The sequence below is a fragment of the Saccostrea cucullata genome, unplaced genomic scaffold (assembly GCF_032062105.1).
Source record: "Saccostrea cucullata isolate Sc308-1 unplaced genomic scaffold, CSIRO_AGI_Scuc_v1 ctg319, whole genome shotgun sequence".
NCBI lineage: Eukaryota > Metazoa > Mollusca > Bivalvia > Ostreida > Ostreidae > Saccostrea > Saccostrea cuccullata.
The window spans coordinates 1,477,166-1,493,562 of record NW_026920610.1 but is presented as its reverse complement, the minus strand read 5'-3'; the positions used below and the strand labels follow the sequence as shown (position 1 = coordinate 1,493,562).

The 16,397-nt window shown below is 33.5% G+C and overlaps 1 protein-coding gene across 1 annotated transcript; it reads right to left on the bottom strand.

The window, feature by feature from the left end:
* Nucleotides 1-6,253: 6,253 nt before the first annotated feature.
* LOC134254143 (cytochrome P450 4F1-like) lies at nucleotides 6,254-14,821 on the bottom strand. The gene is made up of 11 exons (XM_062736690.1): nucleotides 14,650-14,821; nucleotides 13,037-13,190; nucleotides 12,023-12,204; nucleotides 11,248-11,389; nucleotides 10,807-10,861; nucleotides 10,552-10,675; nucleotides 10,123-10,252; nucleotides 7,392-7,521; nucleotides 6,858-7,139; nucleotides 6,693-6,758; nucleotides 6,254-6,527 (listed from the first exon to the last, which is right to left on the bottom strand). Exons 1-11 carry the CDS (start codon nucleotides 14,797-14,799, stop codon nucleotides 6,428-6,430), a joined length of 1,515 nt encoding a protein of 504 aa, XP_062592674.1. The 5' UTR covers nucleotides 14,800-14,821; the 3' UTR covers nucleotides 6,254-6,427.
* Nucleotides 14,822-16,397: the final 1,576 nt, after the last annotated feature.

Sequence of the window (16,397 nt, the reverse complement as noted above, 5' to 3'; positions counted from 1 at the left end):
AGGGGGACCAGAGGTCACCTTATATTGTACATCAGTAGGGGGATCAGAGGTCACCTTATATTATACGTCAGTAGGGGGACCAGAGGACACCTTAAATACTGTACATCAGTAGGGGCACCAGAGGAACCTTATATTGTATATCAGTAGGGGGACAAGAGATCACCTTAAATTATACATCAGTAGGGGGACCAGGGGTCACCTTATATTGTACATCAATAGGGGGACCAGAGGACACATTATAGTGTATATCAGTAGAGAGACAAGGGGTCACCTTATATTGTACATCAGTAGGTGGACCAGTGGTCACCTTATATTGTACAGTACTTCAGTCTGGGGACCAGAGGTGATCTTTTATTGTACATCAGTCAGGGGACCAGAGGACAACTTATAGTGTACATCAGTAGGGAGACCAGAGGTCATCTTACATTGTACATCAGTAGGGGGACCAGTGGTCACCTTATATTGTACAGTACATCAGTAGGGGGACCAGATGTCACCTTATATTGTACAGTACATCAGTAGGGGGACCAGGGGTCACCTTATATAGTACATTAGTAGAGGGACAGAGCCTTCAGGTTAACGTTCGTCTCTAGGTGGACCAGAGGTTAAGTAATCTTGTACATGAATAGGCTGACCATAGGTCACCTTATATTTTATTTTATTATGGAGATTAAAGGTCACTTTTATATTGTTCAACAGAGAGGGGACCAGAGGTCACATCATACTGTACAAGACCAGACGTCAGATTATATTGTACATCATAGGGGGAAACAGAGGTCACTTTATACATCAATAGGTGGTCAGAGGTCACCCCATGCTGTAGATCATTATGGGGACCTAAGGTTACTTTATATTTTACAACACAAGGGAAACCAGATGTCACCTTATATTGTACATAAGTAGGGACACCAGTGGTTCCCATTGTTGTACATTTTTAAGGAAACCAGACATATAATAAAATTTATATGAATGCAGAGATACGGCATCTAGACCCGTCTTAACAAGGAGCCATCGGAAAAAAGAATAAGGGCGGACCAGAGTTTACAGATAAAGTGCATATTAACGGGATACTAAAGGTTCTCTTATAAGAACATAACAAGAGGCCTATGGGTCTTATAGGTCATCTGAACATCATATGAAAACTTTAAAACAATTGAATTTGGTTCGCACTTTGAGCCAGTGGCCATGACATTCGCAATTTTGAAAAAGAGCACCATTGCTCACCATAACTATATACTTAGCATGCTTAGTTTGGCTACTTAATACCTATATAGAGCGTAGGAGAACAAAAAAGTGCATTTCAAATAATCAATAATAATTAGCAATAATAAGTAGTGCCCATTGACCACAAAAACCCTCATCCTGGGGTCATGCATTTCACAATTTTGGAAAAGGCACCCTTGTTCATAAAAAAATTGGTTTATACCAAAGAACAAATTTCAAAGCATTAATTCAATTACAGTATTATATAAGAGCCACCACCCCTCAATGGTACCCATGAGCCAGGGGCCTTGAAATTTATAATTCTGGAAGAGACTCCCTTGCTTATCATAACTATAATTATATAGTTAGTGCAATTAATATCCAGGAGCAGAGATAAATATTTTTCAGAGAATTAATGAATTTTAACTTTACAATTTATATAGCCCTATACCGTATCACAAGAACCCCTGACCTTTGGGTCATGAATTTCAAGACTTTGGAGAACAAATGCATTTCACGATATAAACTTTTATAGCCCTGTCCTAACCCCAGGGCCCCTGACCCTGGGACAATGAATTTTACAATTTTGGAAGAGGAGTCAATGCTTATAAAAATTATGTCAACAGTTCGACGGCTTGATGTCAATGAGTAATGAAAAGTTCTGAAGATTTCATAAATTGTAGTAGTTTTGCCCCTACTTTCTTGCCTTAGGAGGTGGAGGGCAGGGACCATGATTTAAAAATCTCCCTTTCACCCTTAGATGATTTATGCCAAAATTGGTTGTAAATGGTTGAGGGATTGCAGAGAAAAACTGAAAATGTTCGAATGTTAACGCACAATGCTCAGCGCACGACGCCAGAAAAAAATACACATAGCAATAAGTCACATGAGTTGATTCAGGTGACCAAATAAGGAGTCCTTTGGTCTCAATATTTATGTAAAATATTAGGTGTCTTCTGGTCTCCCTGTTGATTTACAATATAAGATGACCTGTGGTCTTCTTATTGATGTAAAATATAAATTGCCTTCCGGTTTCTTTATTGTCGTTCAAAAAAGTGTGATCATTGATCTCCCTACTGATGTACAAAACGAGGGATGTTCAATAAATAATGTCCTGAACTCTGTGACATACAATACAGATATCATATGGCATTAAGCTTGACTCTCTCTCATTATTGAATCTTTAATGAATTTATAACAGTTTATTTGACCACTTTTCATCACAAAGTTCCATTGTGAGAAGCTGGAAAACAAGGGTATTCGAGACACTGCATTAAAAAAAAAGAATCGATAAACTAGAGTGAAATTAAACCATTCATTAAAGCTGCTGTAAAATTTGTTAAGAATCCCAAAGAAATACTCACTGAAATATATAAAATTTACAGCAACCACTGTCTGTTTATAGGCAAATGAGCAGGTGGATTTAAAAGATAAAAAATTATATAATGGGCATCAAAAATGGATACCGTCCTTGCCAACGAAAAATTAAACAACTAATACTAGTACATGTATACTGTTTGCCAATTTCAACAAATAATCACTGATAGTGTGTGATTGACTATACTACACATTGTAAAGAACTTTATTCGGAAATAACCAATATTTGCCCCCCAAATCAAGCTTTGATGGAGATATATTTAATAAAGTTCTTAAACAGGGGAGTATATGCTGACTTCAAAGCACTGAATATTTTCATAAGTAATAACGCCATATGTACGTAATGACGCCACAAACATGACGTAAATTTCAGTGTTTTAATGAATTTTACAGAAAAATGTACATATTTCGTCGATATTTTGAGTAAAAGTCACCGAGCGCATGTGTGTTCAGGATCAATATTTTGATACAATGTGTAGAATGATAATATCAATGAAATATGCCAATATTGTTCCTGAACAAACTTGCGCTCTATAAATTTTAAAGCTAAAATTGTTGAAATTTTGTCCATTTTGTCCTCTTTCTGAAAAAGGATATAAAATCGGACTAGTTTGTGACGTCATAAAAACAAAAATTGTGAATACACTGCTTTGACACTATAATATTTTCTGTTAAATTATATTTCTCATACAGTTTATTGAATTCAGCACATTTCAGGAAGTTTTCAAAATTTGACTTTTGTGGGGGCAAATATATGCAATATACATGTACCGCATATAGTTCTTTGATAAACATCATTTCGGGAGTAGTTCACACTGTTTTAAAGAAACGTTTGACAGTAAAAAAAAAAGCTTAGAACTCAAAAGTCAGCTATGTTTTAAAAAGTAGTGAAAACGATTGCGTGTAAGAATATCTAAACAATTAATAAAAAGATAATCAGTAATTGTAGTTATCCACGTTTGCTTGAATTTCAAACAGATAATGAAACATAAATCTATTGCTTAAAATCCTCAAAACAAAATTTACAGTAAGATGTACTTGACAAAGTCAGCAAAGACCTGAGAAGAGCAAAGAATTGCAAGAGCACAAAGACAGATTTATATGCAATTTTCTTAAATATTAGTGGTCTTGTAGTTCAAATTCGTATTCGGGGAGGCAGTTTAATATCTGGAAGAATCTAAAAAGCAAATTTTTTGCAAAAAAATCAAAAGGTTAATGAGAATCAGGAATCCACTACATTAGATTTTTTTTCATGACAGCGTCCAAACCCGCACGCACTGAAGAGTAAAGGAGTCTTGGGGATAAACAGAAAGTTAATGTTCTTTCGCTTTAACAATATTCGCCAGATCTTTCGCCTTTTGGCTTGTTTCCTTTTCCAAACTTGACAAAACGCCTTTCAGAAGGAAGAAACAAGTCCAAGAAATCATAGGATCTGCCATAATCCAGTATACAAAGGGTCATACCAAAAATGAGTTCTAAAAACAATATAATCAGAAATTGGATAAAAATGTTACAGACATGTTTTTAATTAAAAGATAATATTAGGTTAAATCATTATGACTAAATTATTGAAAATCGTCTTTTGCTTCATTCCGAGCACCGAGGACCTTATTCATTGAACAACCCTCGTATAAGGTGGCCTCTGGTCCCGCTACTGATGTACAACATAAGGTGTCCTCTGGTCCCCCAACTGATGTACAGTATAATGTGTCCTCTGGTCCCCCTACTGATGTACACTTTAAGGTGCCCTCTGATCCCCCTACTGATGTACAATAGAAGGTGACCCCTGATCCCCAACTGACGTACAGTATAAGGTGTCCTCTGGTCCCCCTAATGATACACAGTGCAAGGTGTCCTCTGATCCCCCTACTGATGTACAATATAAGGTGACCTCTGGTCCCCCTACTAATGTACATTATAAGGTGACCTCTGGTCCTCCTACTGATGTACAATATAAGGTGACCTCTGGTCTCCCTACTGATATACACTATAAGGTGTCATCTGGTCCCCTAATGATGTACAATATAAGGTGACCTCTGGTTCCCCTACTGATGTAAAGTGCAATATAAGGTGTCCTCTGGTCCCCCATTGAGGTACAATATAAGGTGACCTCTGGTCCCCCTACTGATGTACAATATAAGGTGTCCTCTGGTCCCCCTACTGATGTACAATATATATATATATATAAGGTGGTCTTTGTTCCCTCTGCTGATGTACAGTACAATATCAGTTGACCTCTGGTCCCCGTACTGATGCACAATATAATGTGACCTCTGGTCCCCTAAATGATGTACAATATAAGGTGTCCTCTGGTCCCCCTACTGATGTTCAATGTAAGGTGACATCTGGTCTCCTTATTTATGTTCAATATAAGGTGACCTCTGGTCCCCCTACTGACGTACATTATGAGGCGACCTCTGGTTCCCCTACTGATATACTGTACAATATTAGGTGACCTCTGGTCCCCCTACTGATGTACAATATATATAAGGTGATCTTTGTTCCCTCTACTGATGTACAGTACAAATAATAGATGACCACTGGTCCCCGTATTGATGTACAATATAAAGTGACCTCTGGTCCCCCTTATGATGTGCAATAAAAATAAAAATTGGCCCCCTATCTATTTAAAATGTAAGATGACCTATGATCCCTCTAATGATGTTCAATATAAGGTGACCACTGGTCTCCCTACTGATGTATAATATAAGGTTTCTCTGGTCCCCCTAATTACTTTCATGTTTCTGCTAATATATATATAAGAAAGTAGATCTGTATAAAGTAATAAATATTATTATTTTGGAGTAAGACAAAGAAAACTCTCTATCTTATAAAATTCAATCAATATATAAGGTGACCTGAGGTCACCGTATCGTATTGATATCGATGAATTTACTTTCGTGCCTTTAATGCCTGAAGAGTTCCTAAAATGTTAATTTTATTACTACGCAAAATGACGAACTATTTGCGGGCGACCCGAGGTCCTAGTTGAGCGTACGTTTTATCCTTCTGCGAGTTGCAGCGTACCGTCTTTTTAGATGTCGACGCATAAAACAATCTCAAGCTCTATACATAATTTATGTCTTTTTTCCAAAAACATGTTCAGAAACAGAAATTAAAGTGTTCTAAATTCATCAGTTGGTAGATGATGAAAAGTACGCCCATATTGTCATACATAAGAAAAAAGATGTGCTGAAGAATATAGATCTGTCTAGGTAATATCCATTTGATATTTTTTTGTAGATTATTCATTCTAGTTAGATGTTGAAAGGTTTACTCAGAATCTTAGAATCTAATAATCTTAGCTTCAATTAATTCTACCGTACAAAAGGTACCGGAATGTGCTGTTTTATCACTTAATATTTCGATATAATTTCCATATGTATACAGTCAAGCCTCCAAAATCGCGGTTTTTGTATTCCCAACAAAATTTTCCCTATTAATGAAGGTCCCGGTTAAAGAAGAAAATATTTTATTACTATTTGTAGACATAAATCATAATTCTGTTTGAAAAGCAAATCGTCCGGAAAGTGAAGTTCCGGATAATTTGTTTCTGGAAAATGATGCCCTGTATAATATAATGCTATATTTAATTTCCCCGTATCCCTTCATACAGGTCCGTCATGTAAATTTGAAGAACTCAAAAATAAAAACAAGTTTATCTTGAATATTTTTTTTATTATACTTTTAAAATTTAAGGATAAACTTATGACATTATTTATTTTTAAATATTTTCTTCCCATATTTATCGTAAAAAAAATTGAGGTTCATTTTCATACAAGAAGAACTTTGAATGTCCATCTGGCCAACCGGACATCAGCATTGAAGTTGACAGTGGAGACGTAGTTCACCTTGGAATAGCAAACAGTTTAATGCCATTTTTAGCTCGCATTACTACTAACACCTGCTTCTCAACAATGTGTTTTTCATCCACGGTAAACGTAAACCTTAAGGACAGTTTATAAATATATAATTACTCAAAATTTTCTAGTTTCAACACTTCAACTAAAACACTTTGTTATTAATAATAAACTAACACTTAATGAAAAGCAAACAGTCAGTAAAATGCCAACAAATGTATAACATCTTTCATAGTTGTTTTCCGAGTTTACCTTTGAAGAAGAGTTGCTAAAACTATCTTTTCCTCGCTCATGGCAAAATTTTGTCCTATGCAGTTTCTGTAATTTATGATAAAACTTGAATTCTGTCATGTACTAAGTCAATCATGACAAAGAATAAGGAAAAAATAAAACTATTATCAATTATACTTAGTTTACCTGGGACCAGCGGAAAATGGACAAAATGCAAACGAGTCTCTCTTTTCCATATTTTCTTTTGTGAACCTTTCAGGTTTAAATTTCATGTGGTCCTCTCCCCAAACTTCAGCATTGTGGTGTAAACTGTAAATATTGATGAGTATCGTACTTCCAGCTGGGACAACTTCATTATCCACAGTGATAGTAGACTGATTGTTTCTAATGATCAAAGGGACAGGTGTGTGTAGCCGCATTCCTTCTTTGATACACCGTGTAAGGTACTCCAATCTCTCTAGATCCTTCCTGAATTAATATTTTGATATTAAATATTTATATTTACATTGGTATATGCATTGCTTGAATTCATTTCTGTTGGAAAATGAAACGTTTATAAAGAACTATTATTACAAATTAATTACATAATCTTATTCATGAATTCCAGACTCTCTCTCTCTCTCTCTCTCTCTCTCTCTCTCTCTCTCTCTCTCTCTCTCTCTCTCTCTCTCTCTCTCTCTCTCTCCCAGGGAAAAGCTGACATTTGTCTTAAAGTAATACCATTCGAGTTCTCCAGACTTGGTTTCACTGACAACCCTGTCAATTTCCTCCTGGCATTGCTTCTGATGATCCGGGTGCTCTGCCAAGGAATACAGGATCCAAGAGATGGCGCTAGCTGTGGTATCATGACCTGTTTAAGGTAAGCCATTTTACTAGTTAACAAATTTGACGATGAAGCTGAAATGTTACATGTACTTCTAGCATACATAATGCACACAAAAGCAGAAAAGATTAATTAATTCAAAGCAAATAGCAAAATTCTATGTGTTTTTCTTCTAAGTCAACTGTGAAATTTACTTTAAAACAATTTTCGTGTATACTACTAACGCGTAGAAATAAACACGGAGAATTTCGCGCTAACGTTACGTCTCAATGAGACCACAGCTTCATTCATTTTAGTAAAAATGCAACGATATAGGGCAGCGAGAAATTCAAATATTGAGTATATTTTTGGTGTTTTCTAACATGTAAAATGTAAATATAAGGAATGTTTTTTTAAGTTTAGTGTGAATTATTGGTGTGTAAATCATACAGACTTGCACGTAGGCATATTTCATGAAGCGCGCTACTTGCATATAGGCATATGCCTAGTTGACAAGTCTGTGTGATTTACACACCAATAACACACAAAACTTTAAAACATTCCTTAAATGTTAACACATAAGGCCGTATGTCAGTTTTCTTTCTCCAAAAATGTTTAACTTGTACTTGTTTTGCTCAAATGTTCATAACTTATCACATATTAATTGGTATGTACCGTTTCAGTCATTGAAATTTGCAAACTTCATATTGCAAAAAAAATTTTTTTTTTTTTTCGAAGGTACTTTTATCGAGGAACCTCAATGCAACTAATTAAAACGAAAGAAACTGTGGCATTTAAAATTTTCATTTACATGATACAGGCACGATACTCTCTGATTTATTATTCACAGATAATTCCTCCTGAATTAGATGTTGTTGTCGAAATAAAATGCATACATGCCTTACCTTAATCTCAGTACTTATTCTTAATTGTTATCTTTCTTGTTAAATATTTAGTTGATATTGTCCCATTTAAAATAAACACTTTAGGGCGCTTTGGTTGAAGCTTCCTTTTTAAAAAATCGGTAAAAATTTTTGTTCTTGTTATTGTGTATTATTCATCTGAAACACCTACCCACAATATCCATTTAGAATAGATACTGGTTTTTTTTTTTGTTTTTTGTTTTTTGTTTGTTTCTTGTATTTTTAGATGAAGACTCAAAGCAGATATAAATCTAAACATGACATTTTTAAATCCAATCATTACTTCAACATGTTGGACTTTTGAGATAAAAATATCGACAAATGAAACAACAAAAGGAACCAGCCAAAAGTATTCAAGCTCACAAAATTTTGGGCTTTCAAGAAATTCATTGGATATGATCTAAGGAACAGCTATGTATATTCTTTGTCCCAACTTGCATGTCTTAAGGTATCCTATCCATAATAGCCTCAAATTCAATGAATCTGAATGCATAACAGATACTAGTATATATTGGCTGAATACTCGGTGTTTCAGTGTCAATATGTAAGAGCGGAACGTGTCCTAATTTTTGACCTTGACCCGTCTTTGAAGAGTTTCCCCCTTTGCTTTTAATTAATAAGATTCATTTTTTTAAAAATCTATCTGCTGAAAAATTAATTTTTAATCGTTTTCTATTCTAAATAAGTACATACATCTTTCGACCATATCATTTTGTAATTCAAAGTATTCAATTTTTTATCTAAAAAAATTGCTGTTACCATAGACCTCAATGTATTTTTAATTAATTATTGCTCGGGTAATCATATTTTTGAAAATTTCTCCTGCTACATGTAAATCTTTTTCTACTCTAAACTGCTTTGAATTAGTTCACAACAGTCTCGTTTAAAGTCCATTTCGTAAATTCTATGGACGATACAATGACCTTGTCAGCAAATACAATTTAACATTGAGACAAATGCTTACTGGCGTTTTTCATTAGTCCATTATTTATATACTGAATTGACGACGGATTTTCCCGTTATTTCCCGGTCACGACAAGGAGCACACGGCGGGTGTGGTCGATCAGCAGGGGATGCTCACTCCTTCATGGCATCTGATCAAACCTCTGATGTTTCGGAGGTCTGTGTTTGCTCTACTCCTATTTTGTATTGTTTTCTGGACTTTGATATTGAATACTGTTGATTATCTCCATATCCTTCTTTCAGAGTTTTCAATACGAGATGGATATTTAAGATTAGAAAATTATGTCCTTTCATGGGTCGGATACCTTAAGATGTGAAAGAGATTAATTTTTATTCTAAGAGCAAACCTTGCATCATTCCTGCAGTACACAAAAAATAATGTGGATTTATAGAATCTGACTCTACTTTTCTTTTCCAGCTGAGATGTGCGCAAACGAGCGGCACTAAGTAACTATCCTTATACGCAGTGATGTAATTCATGAAAAATTAAAAGTAAACCTTGGATTTAGATATATGTAAATAAGTGCTTGACTTCTGCACCTCGCAGGGTCAAGGTTTTTACCGCTTGTGAGATGGAATTTGTGAATTTTGACCTCCGTACTATGAACTTTGAACCTGAATTTGAATATTTTAATTTTGATTATGTAATCTTTGCTTTGTTGTGTTGCCAGAGACAGCAATAGAGTTTGATAATTCTTGTCTCTGGATATACAGCTGATATAAATATTTATGCTAATTTGGAATAAACATGTTAACAGCAAACCCTCAAACATAAATGTGTCCACTTCATTACGTATATCTTCCTTTGACATACGGTTACCATCTTCGTCTCTGGCAGTCAATAAAATGTCGAGAAAGTCCAGGTATTTCTTTGATGAAACTTCGTCATCTTTCTGAAGCTTCAAAAATATTTTATGCAAATACACTGACAATAGTTTTTCTTCGTTTGATATTGCAAAAACAAATGACGATAGTTTGAATTGAAAAAATATCATTTATTTTGATCTAATAATTAATGACAAAAGAAATCATGCAGAAAAGCTATTTATACAAAATGACAAGCATTACACAATCATGAAAAACATGTGCATAAATTAAATTAACAAATACATTTTGTTTATCCAAAAATCATAGGTGGGGCATAAAAAAAACGCCCATACTTATTTCATTTCATTTGAAAAAAGTCACCTACCAGAGCTTGGCGACGTTTTTCAATGACGTCATCTGCTACTTTATGCACAAAATCACAATTTTCCTTGAATTTCTTGCCACCTTTTGTTAGATTATAAATAAAATCTGAATAAAGCCATGGAGAACTACAAAAGAACAAGATAATTCACTTAACTTGAATATACTTTTAGATAAATAAGAGAGTAGAGTAAATCTATTTCGTATATATTTTATAAAATTTTTTTGCCGTAATAGAAACATTATTTTCAAAAATTACCCGTTTCTACGTGTCCATTCCAATGTCAAATCATACACAGCTTGGATATATGGATTTCTTTCTTTACTTCAAAAAATTCATTAGATTGAAATAAAATACTGTAATTAATTAGTTTGCCAAATCATTTTAACATGCTAATTGTCTAAATACTGAAAATATTTATTACCGAGAAGTGTGTAAAATATAAAGCACAATGTCTTTTTTATCTTGAAAGTCTACCTTTACTTTTTGCTTTTTAATGTGTAGAAGTTACTTAACAATATTTGAAAAGAAAACCCCTCAAAAGCGTGTTGTTTATTTAGAGTGACTTTTCAAAGACGGGCAGCTTATAAATATATATCAAAATTTAATATTGGTGCTTTGAATTAACTATCGAGGTTAAAAATATGAAACACTGATTGTTTTGTTTAAATCTTTTTTTTGTATACGAAAATTGATTTAGTAAAGTTTTGATTCCAAACCTGTTTTGACAATCTGACTCGTATGAGAAAGCACATCTGGGTATAATGTCTAAGGTACAAGAACTGACCAAGCTGAAAATCTCCACACTGTCACCTTTTTCTGACTGAATCTTTATATTTTTCTGAAGGTTATATCAATTATACATTAATTAGAGCAATTCAAAGACCAGAATTCTGACAAAGAAATTCAAATGATATATTAGCGTGTTTATGCATTTTTTGCACAGGGGATAATTTGATATGTCAGTATAGTAAATAAAAAGATGATAAATGATTTTTTCATATTGAATACATGTACCTACTTTTAATAACAATATATAAAAAAATATATTGAAGAAGTTATGTTTGCATGTGTAAGCTACATACAACCGTCAGGAAGACATTTATTATTTCTTAACACTATAGGGCTTCTCACGCTGACGTTTTAAATATACATTTAATTTCAATATTAATATTCTAAACAAGAATCCTTAAGGTTATCTCTTTACTCTTTCAAGATGTGACAGCTTGCATGACAAGAAAGTATTTTGACTCATCTTACATTTTAAACCAAAGTCATTAAAAACTGATGAAACATTCGTCGTATCTGAAAGTCTACGTTATTAGAGATTAACAACCCAAAAGACAAATAGGCAGGAGATAGCAAATCAGAAATCAGACAAAAGATAGGTATATGATAACCTACATAATCTATTTAATAGAATTAGAACATCAGCTGCTCAGATTAAAAATCATGGATATCTGAAACGGCATACCACTAGGATATTTGCACACGACTTAAAGATCTTGAGATATGGTTTCAAGATGTCAAAATGGAAGGCAGGGGTGAGTAGACGTCTTGAGCGTTTCCATTTGGCACCACCTGCAATCAAAAGTCCTTCTCCCAGCCACGGAATTCCATGTCTGTATACCTGACCATATCCAACGGCCTTGGGATCTGTAAAAAAATTATATTTTGGAACCACCAGACTAACGGTGATTGCATATTTTTTTCCTCATTTTTTTTTAACCTGATACTTACAGTTTTACAAAATGCTGAGATATGCACCATATAGCAATAATGTTTATTGTAGAATGAAAACGTCTATGGTTTGGGTGTATTAAGCGGGTTATGTAATTTTTTTCTGCAATTGCTGTGACATTAATTCCCGTACTAACAAACAGAAAACATTTTATTGTTTATGTTTACATTTGTTTTGAAAATCATATAAATTACATGTAAGTAAAATTAAATTTGTTAACTATTGTTTTTAAAATGAATATGTCATTGTATGTAGAACTGATGGAACAGCCATTGTTCAAGAAAACTACACACGTGGCTTGCTTAGTGTTGTTCATGCACTGATTAATGGCAATGGTTTTCATAAGAAATAAAGGAAAAAAATATTCAGTGGATGTAAATATATCTTTATGAAGTTTATCCAGCATGGACAAGGTTCCTTTATGTGAACTTTTGTGAAATACTCGAACATACTTTCGCTGGTTTGTAATTTATTTCATTTAGCTTATTTTAATTTAATTTTTTTTTCACTTTTTTATTTTAATTTTAATTCATTATTTTTTAAAAAATTTTTGAAGTCCTCTGAACATACTACAAAGCTACGCTTTGTAGTATAAAAATAATTTTCAGCTTTGTATTAGGCACATTTCGTCTGACTATATGTGTTAAACTGACAATGTGAGAAAGTGCTGTCAATATCAGTGGAGAAACTTCCATTCGTTTTTACATAATGACACCTACTAATGGTTTGTTATGAGCATTCTGATACCTGCTGTGACCAGTATCTTTTTCACAGACTCTGGGTGATGGAGTTCCACCCACACATCGGTTGGTCCAACCCAGAGAACAAACAGGTGTCGATATTTTCCCATCCATTCAATCATCTTATCCATTATATACTGGTCATAAACCCCTCCTTGAAACTAAAAAAAAGGTAACGAAAGAAGAAAAAAAAATTCGGCATCATAAAACTAAGATAACAGTCATCTTAGTATACATTTACCACATTCAAGATGTTACATGTAATTCTATTGTAGTTGAGGTGTCCTTTTCGGCTTCATATGGAACTTTAACCTTGTACTTAACAGACATAGTACATGTATTTACTTTTCCCTTGTACATGACAGTAGGATTCTTTGAAAGACCTTAAATGAGTTCAGTTTTAAATATTAAAAAGGTATAACTTGGCAAGCTAAAGAGTTATTTTAGATAGCTCCTTAGCAAGTAGTTTTGTATTATGCAGATCCATACCAGACTATTTGCCTTACGAATTTGACTTCTGAAGTGTCATTAGTAATACAAAGTATAAACTTAAAAGATTGTGTTGCAGTAGATGCTGGGATAAAAAAAAATTTGATTTTTCACTGCTTTTTTACCTAAATGCCCTATAAAGACCTCAATTTGCCGCCTTCCATCGTTAACTGTGGCAATCAAACCTGAGTGAAAATTCTAACAGAGTAATGTAAAAGGCACATTAGACCCTGAAATATAACTATCAGTTTAACATTACGCCCTACATTTCAAATCTTTATATAGAATTCATCCTCTAAAAATTTCGCGGTAAGACTATAGATTTATTGACCAGTGTTAATAATTTAATTAAATGACCTAAAATAAAATTTTAGATTTATTACGTATAGTTTAATGTCCAAGTACCTGTTCATTCCTCCTAAATGAAATAAATGGAGATAACGAAAAGTATTTTAGCTCAAAAATCGATGAAACAATACAATACAAAATAAGAGCAGAGCAAACACGGAACTCCAGAACATCAGAGGTGGGATCAGGTGCCATGGAGGAGTGATCATCCCCTGCCGACCGGTCACACCCGCCATGTGCTCCTTATTATGATCGGGAGACAACGAAAAAAATCCATTGACAATAATGTTTATTCAGTGTGTAAAAAACGGCCTTGCAATTAGCATGAAAAATGTCTGTCAGCATTTGACTCGATGATAAATTGTATTTGCTGACAATTAATGTTGGACAAATATACCATTTGTATTATTTTGTAGTATTACATAATTCCCGTAGGATGGCAAAACAAATACTTAACGAAGTTTTTCAAATATCCCATTTCGGCATTGGTCTGAATAGCTTGGTTTCAAGTACCCTACTTCCATGGTAAGGAAACTTGTTTCGACACCAAAATACATGTACCGGGTATTTTGCCCATTTTGCATAAAATTAACTTAAAGCATAATCCATAAAAACTTAGAAAACAAGATGTATGGAAGAGAATCTGATTATAATAAGTTTTTAAAAAGTACTAGCCAGTATGTTCTCCTTGAGATGACAACTCTCCGTTCCTGATAATAATGGAGAGTTCAAACATGCAAATGACACCATAGGCAAATTTCAAATTATATACATTGTACATACATGTGGTAGATGTCCTACTAGCCAGTATTTGTCGTAAGTAGGCTCAGGAAGTCCTCGGTAAGCATACTTTAATTTGATGTAATTGATAAATAGCTGTGTTAGTACAACGACCACAAAAGTAATGAGAGCTATCAAAAGGATCACAGCCATGATCGATTCCTCCAAAACAAATGTATGTGACCGAAGTTAATAAATATAGGACACTCGATAAGTTGAGAGTTTTACAGGTTGTCATTCTACTTATCAAGACAAAGTATGGAGATCATGGAGAGTAAACTATTTTATCGATAAGTTTAACTTATCAAGGTTTTTTTTAGATATTTAAGAAATAAGGTATCATTTTTTGAGTGTTATTGGGATGTAAAATGGGTTGGTCACGTGATCAAATCCCATAAAGCTCGAAGGGCTTTATGGAAGATTTGATCATGTGCTAACCCGTTTTACATCCCAATAAAACCAATAAAACTCAAAAAATGATACCTTATTACTTATATTTACATTTGTGACTTATTCATACTTTAAACTTGCCTGATTGTGACTTTTAACGTGTGAAATGCATTATTTTTCAAACCCAACGGCATGCATGTAATCCACTGACCGCGCGTCGACCCTTTATGACGTCACAGAGAAATTACGTCGAACGTTTATCCATACGAACATCTATGACCTCTTGACCCCGTACCTGCATTTATACAGTTATAAAAACGCTTGCTTTCAGTAGTGTTATATAAAGGAAAACATTTGCAAATGTAAATATAAGCCATTATCAGTAAGCAACAAATCAAGTAGACATTCTGTTCACAAGTAATGGTGGTGGGTGAATCAGTACAATTTTTTCATTTGTTTTAAGGACAGATAATATAAACGAAAAATGGATGCCTGGATTTATACATATTTTTGGACATGCAGTATAAGTAGAATTTTTAGCGAGGTTTTAATTTTGGAATTATTAGCGAGGGTGCTGACATCGCTAAAATTAAATATCGCTTAAAATTAATTGCTATTATTTGTAATATCTACTTTAGTAAGCAATTTAATATCGCTAAAATTACTTCTCGCTAAAAATAAAATACCAGATTTTGGGTAGAAATCGCTAAATTTGCGTCTCGCTAAAATTTCCACTTATACGGTATTTTGATTGTAAATGACGCAAATATTAAAACATTTCAAACAATTAGAAATTTAACTTATGATTTTCAAAATTCTGATTTTTTGTCTATCACACATATAAGTCTAGACTTTTTTGACTTAAAATTAAGAAAAGTGCGGTTAGGATTATTTATTTCATTAATTAAATATAGTTTACTCGTTATTTTCATCATATTCAAGAAAAGTTTGTTCCATTAGTCCTTAAATATTCTCTCTTTTTTTGGTTAAAATTAGCACTATCAATCAGCAACTCTCTTAGACTAGTTACTGGAAAATACAAATATATCAACTTGTCTATGAAATATTTGAAATGTGACGAACATTACAGAAAAAAAATAATGAATGAATGATATACGTACATAAAGATACTAAATTGTTTGAAACTCAGTCCACCTAATAATGACCTTATTCCGTAAAGTTCAAATTTATCAAAAAGTAGAATAACTCTCCTGGTGGAATTTGGAAAGATAAATTTCAGAATTAACTTGAATTCGTACCTGTCTACCATTAGTTCGACATTGTATATTAAAAATCAGGATTGAGAGACTTCTTAAACCTTTAATTTGGACTCGAGTTTTTTCATTAATGTTACAATATAA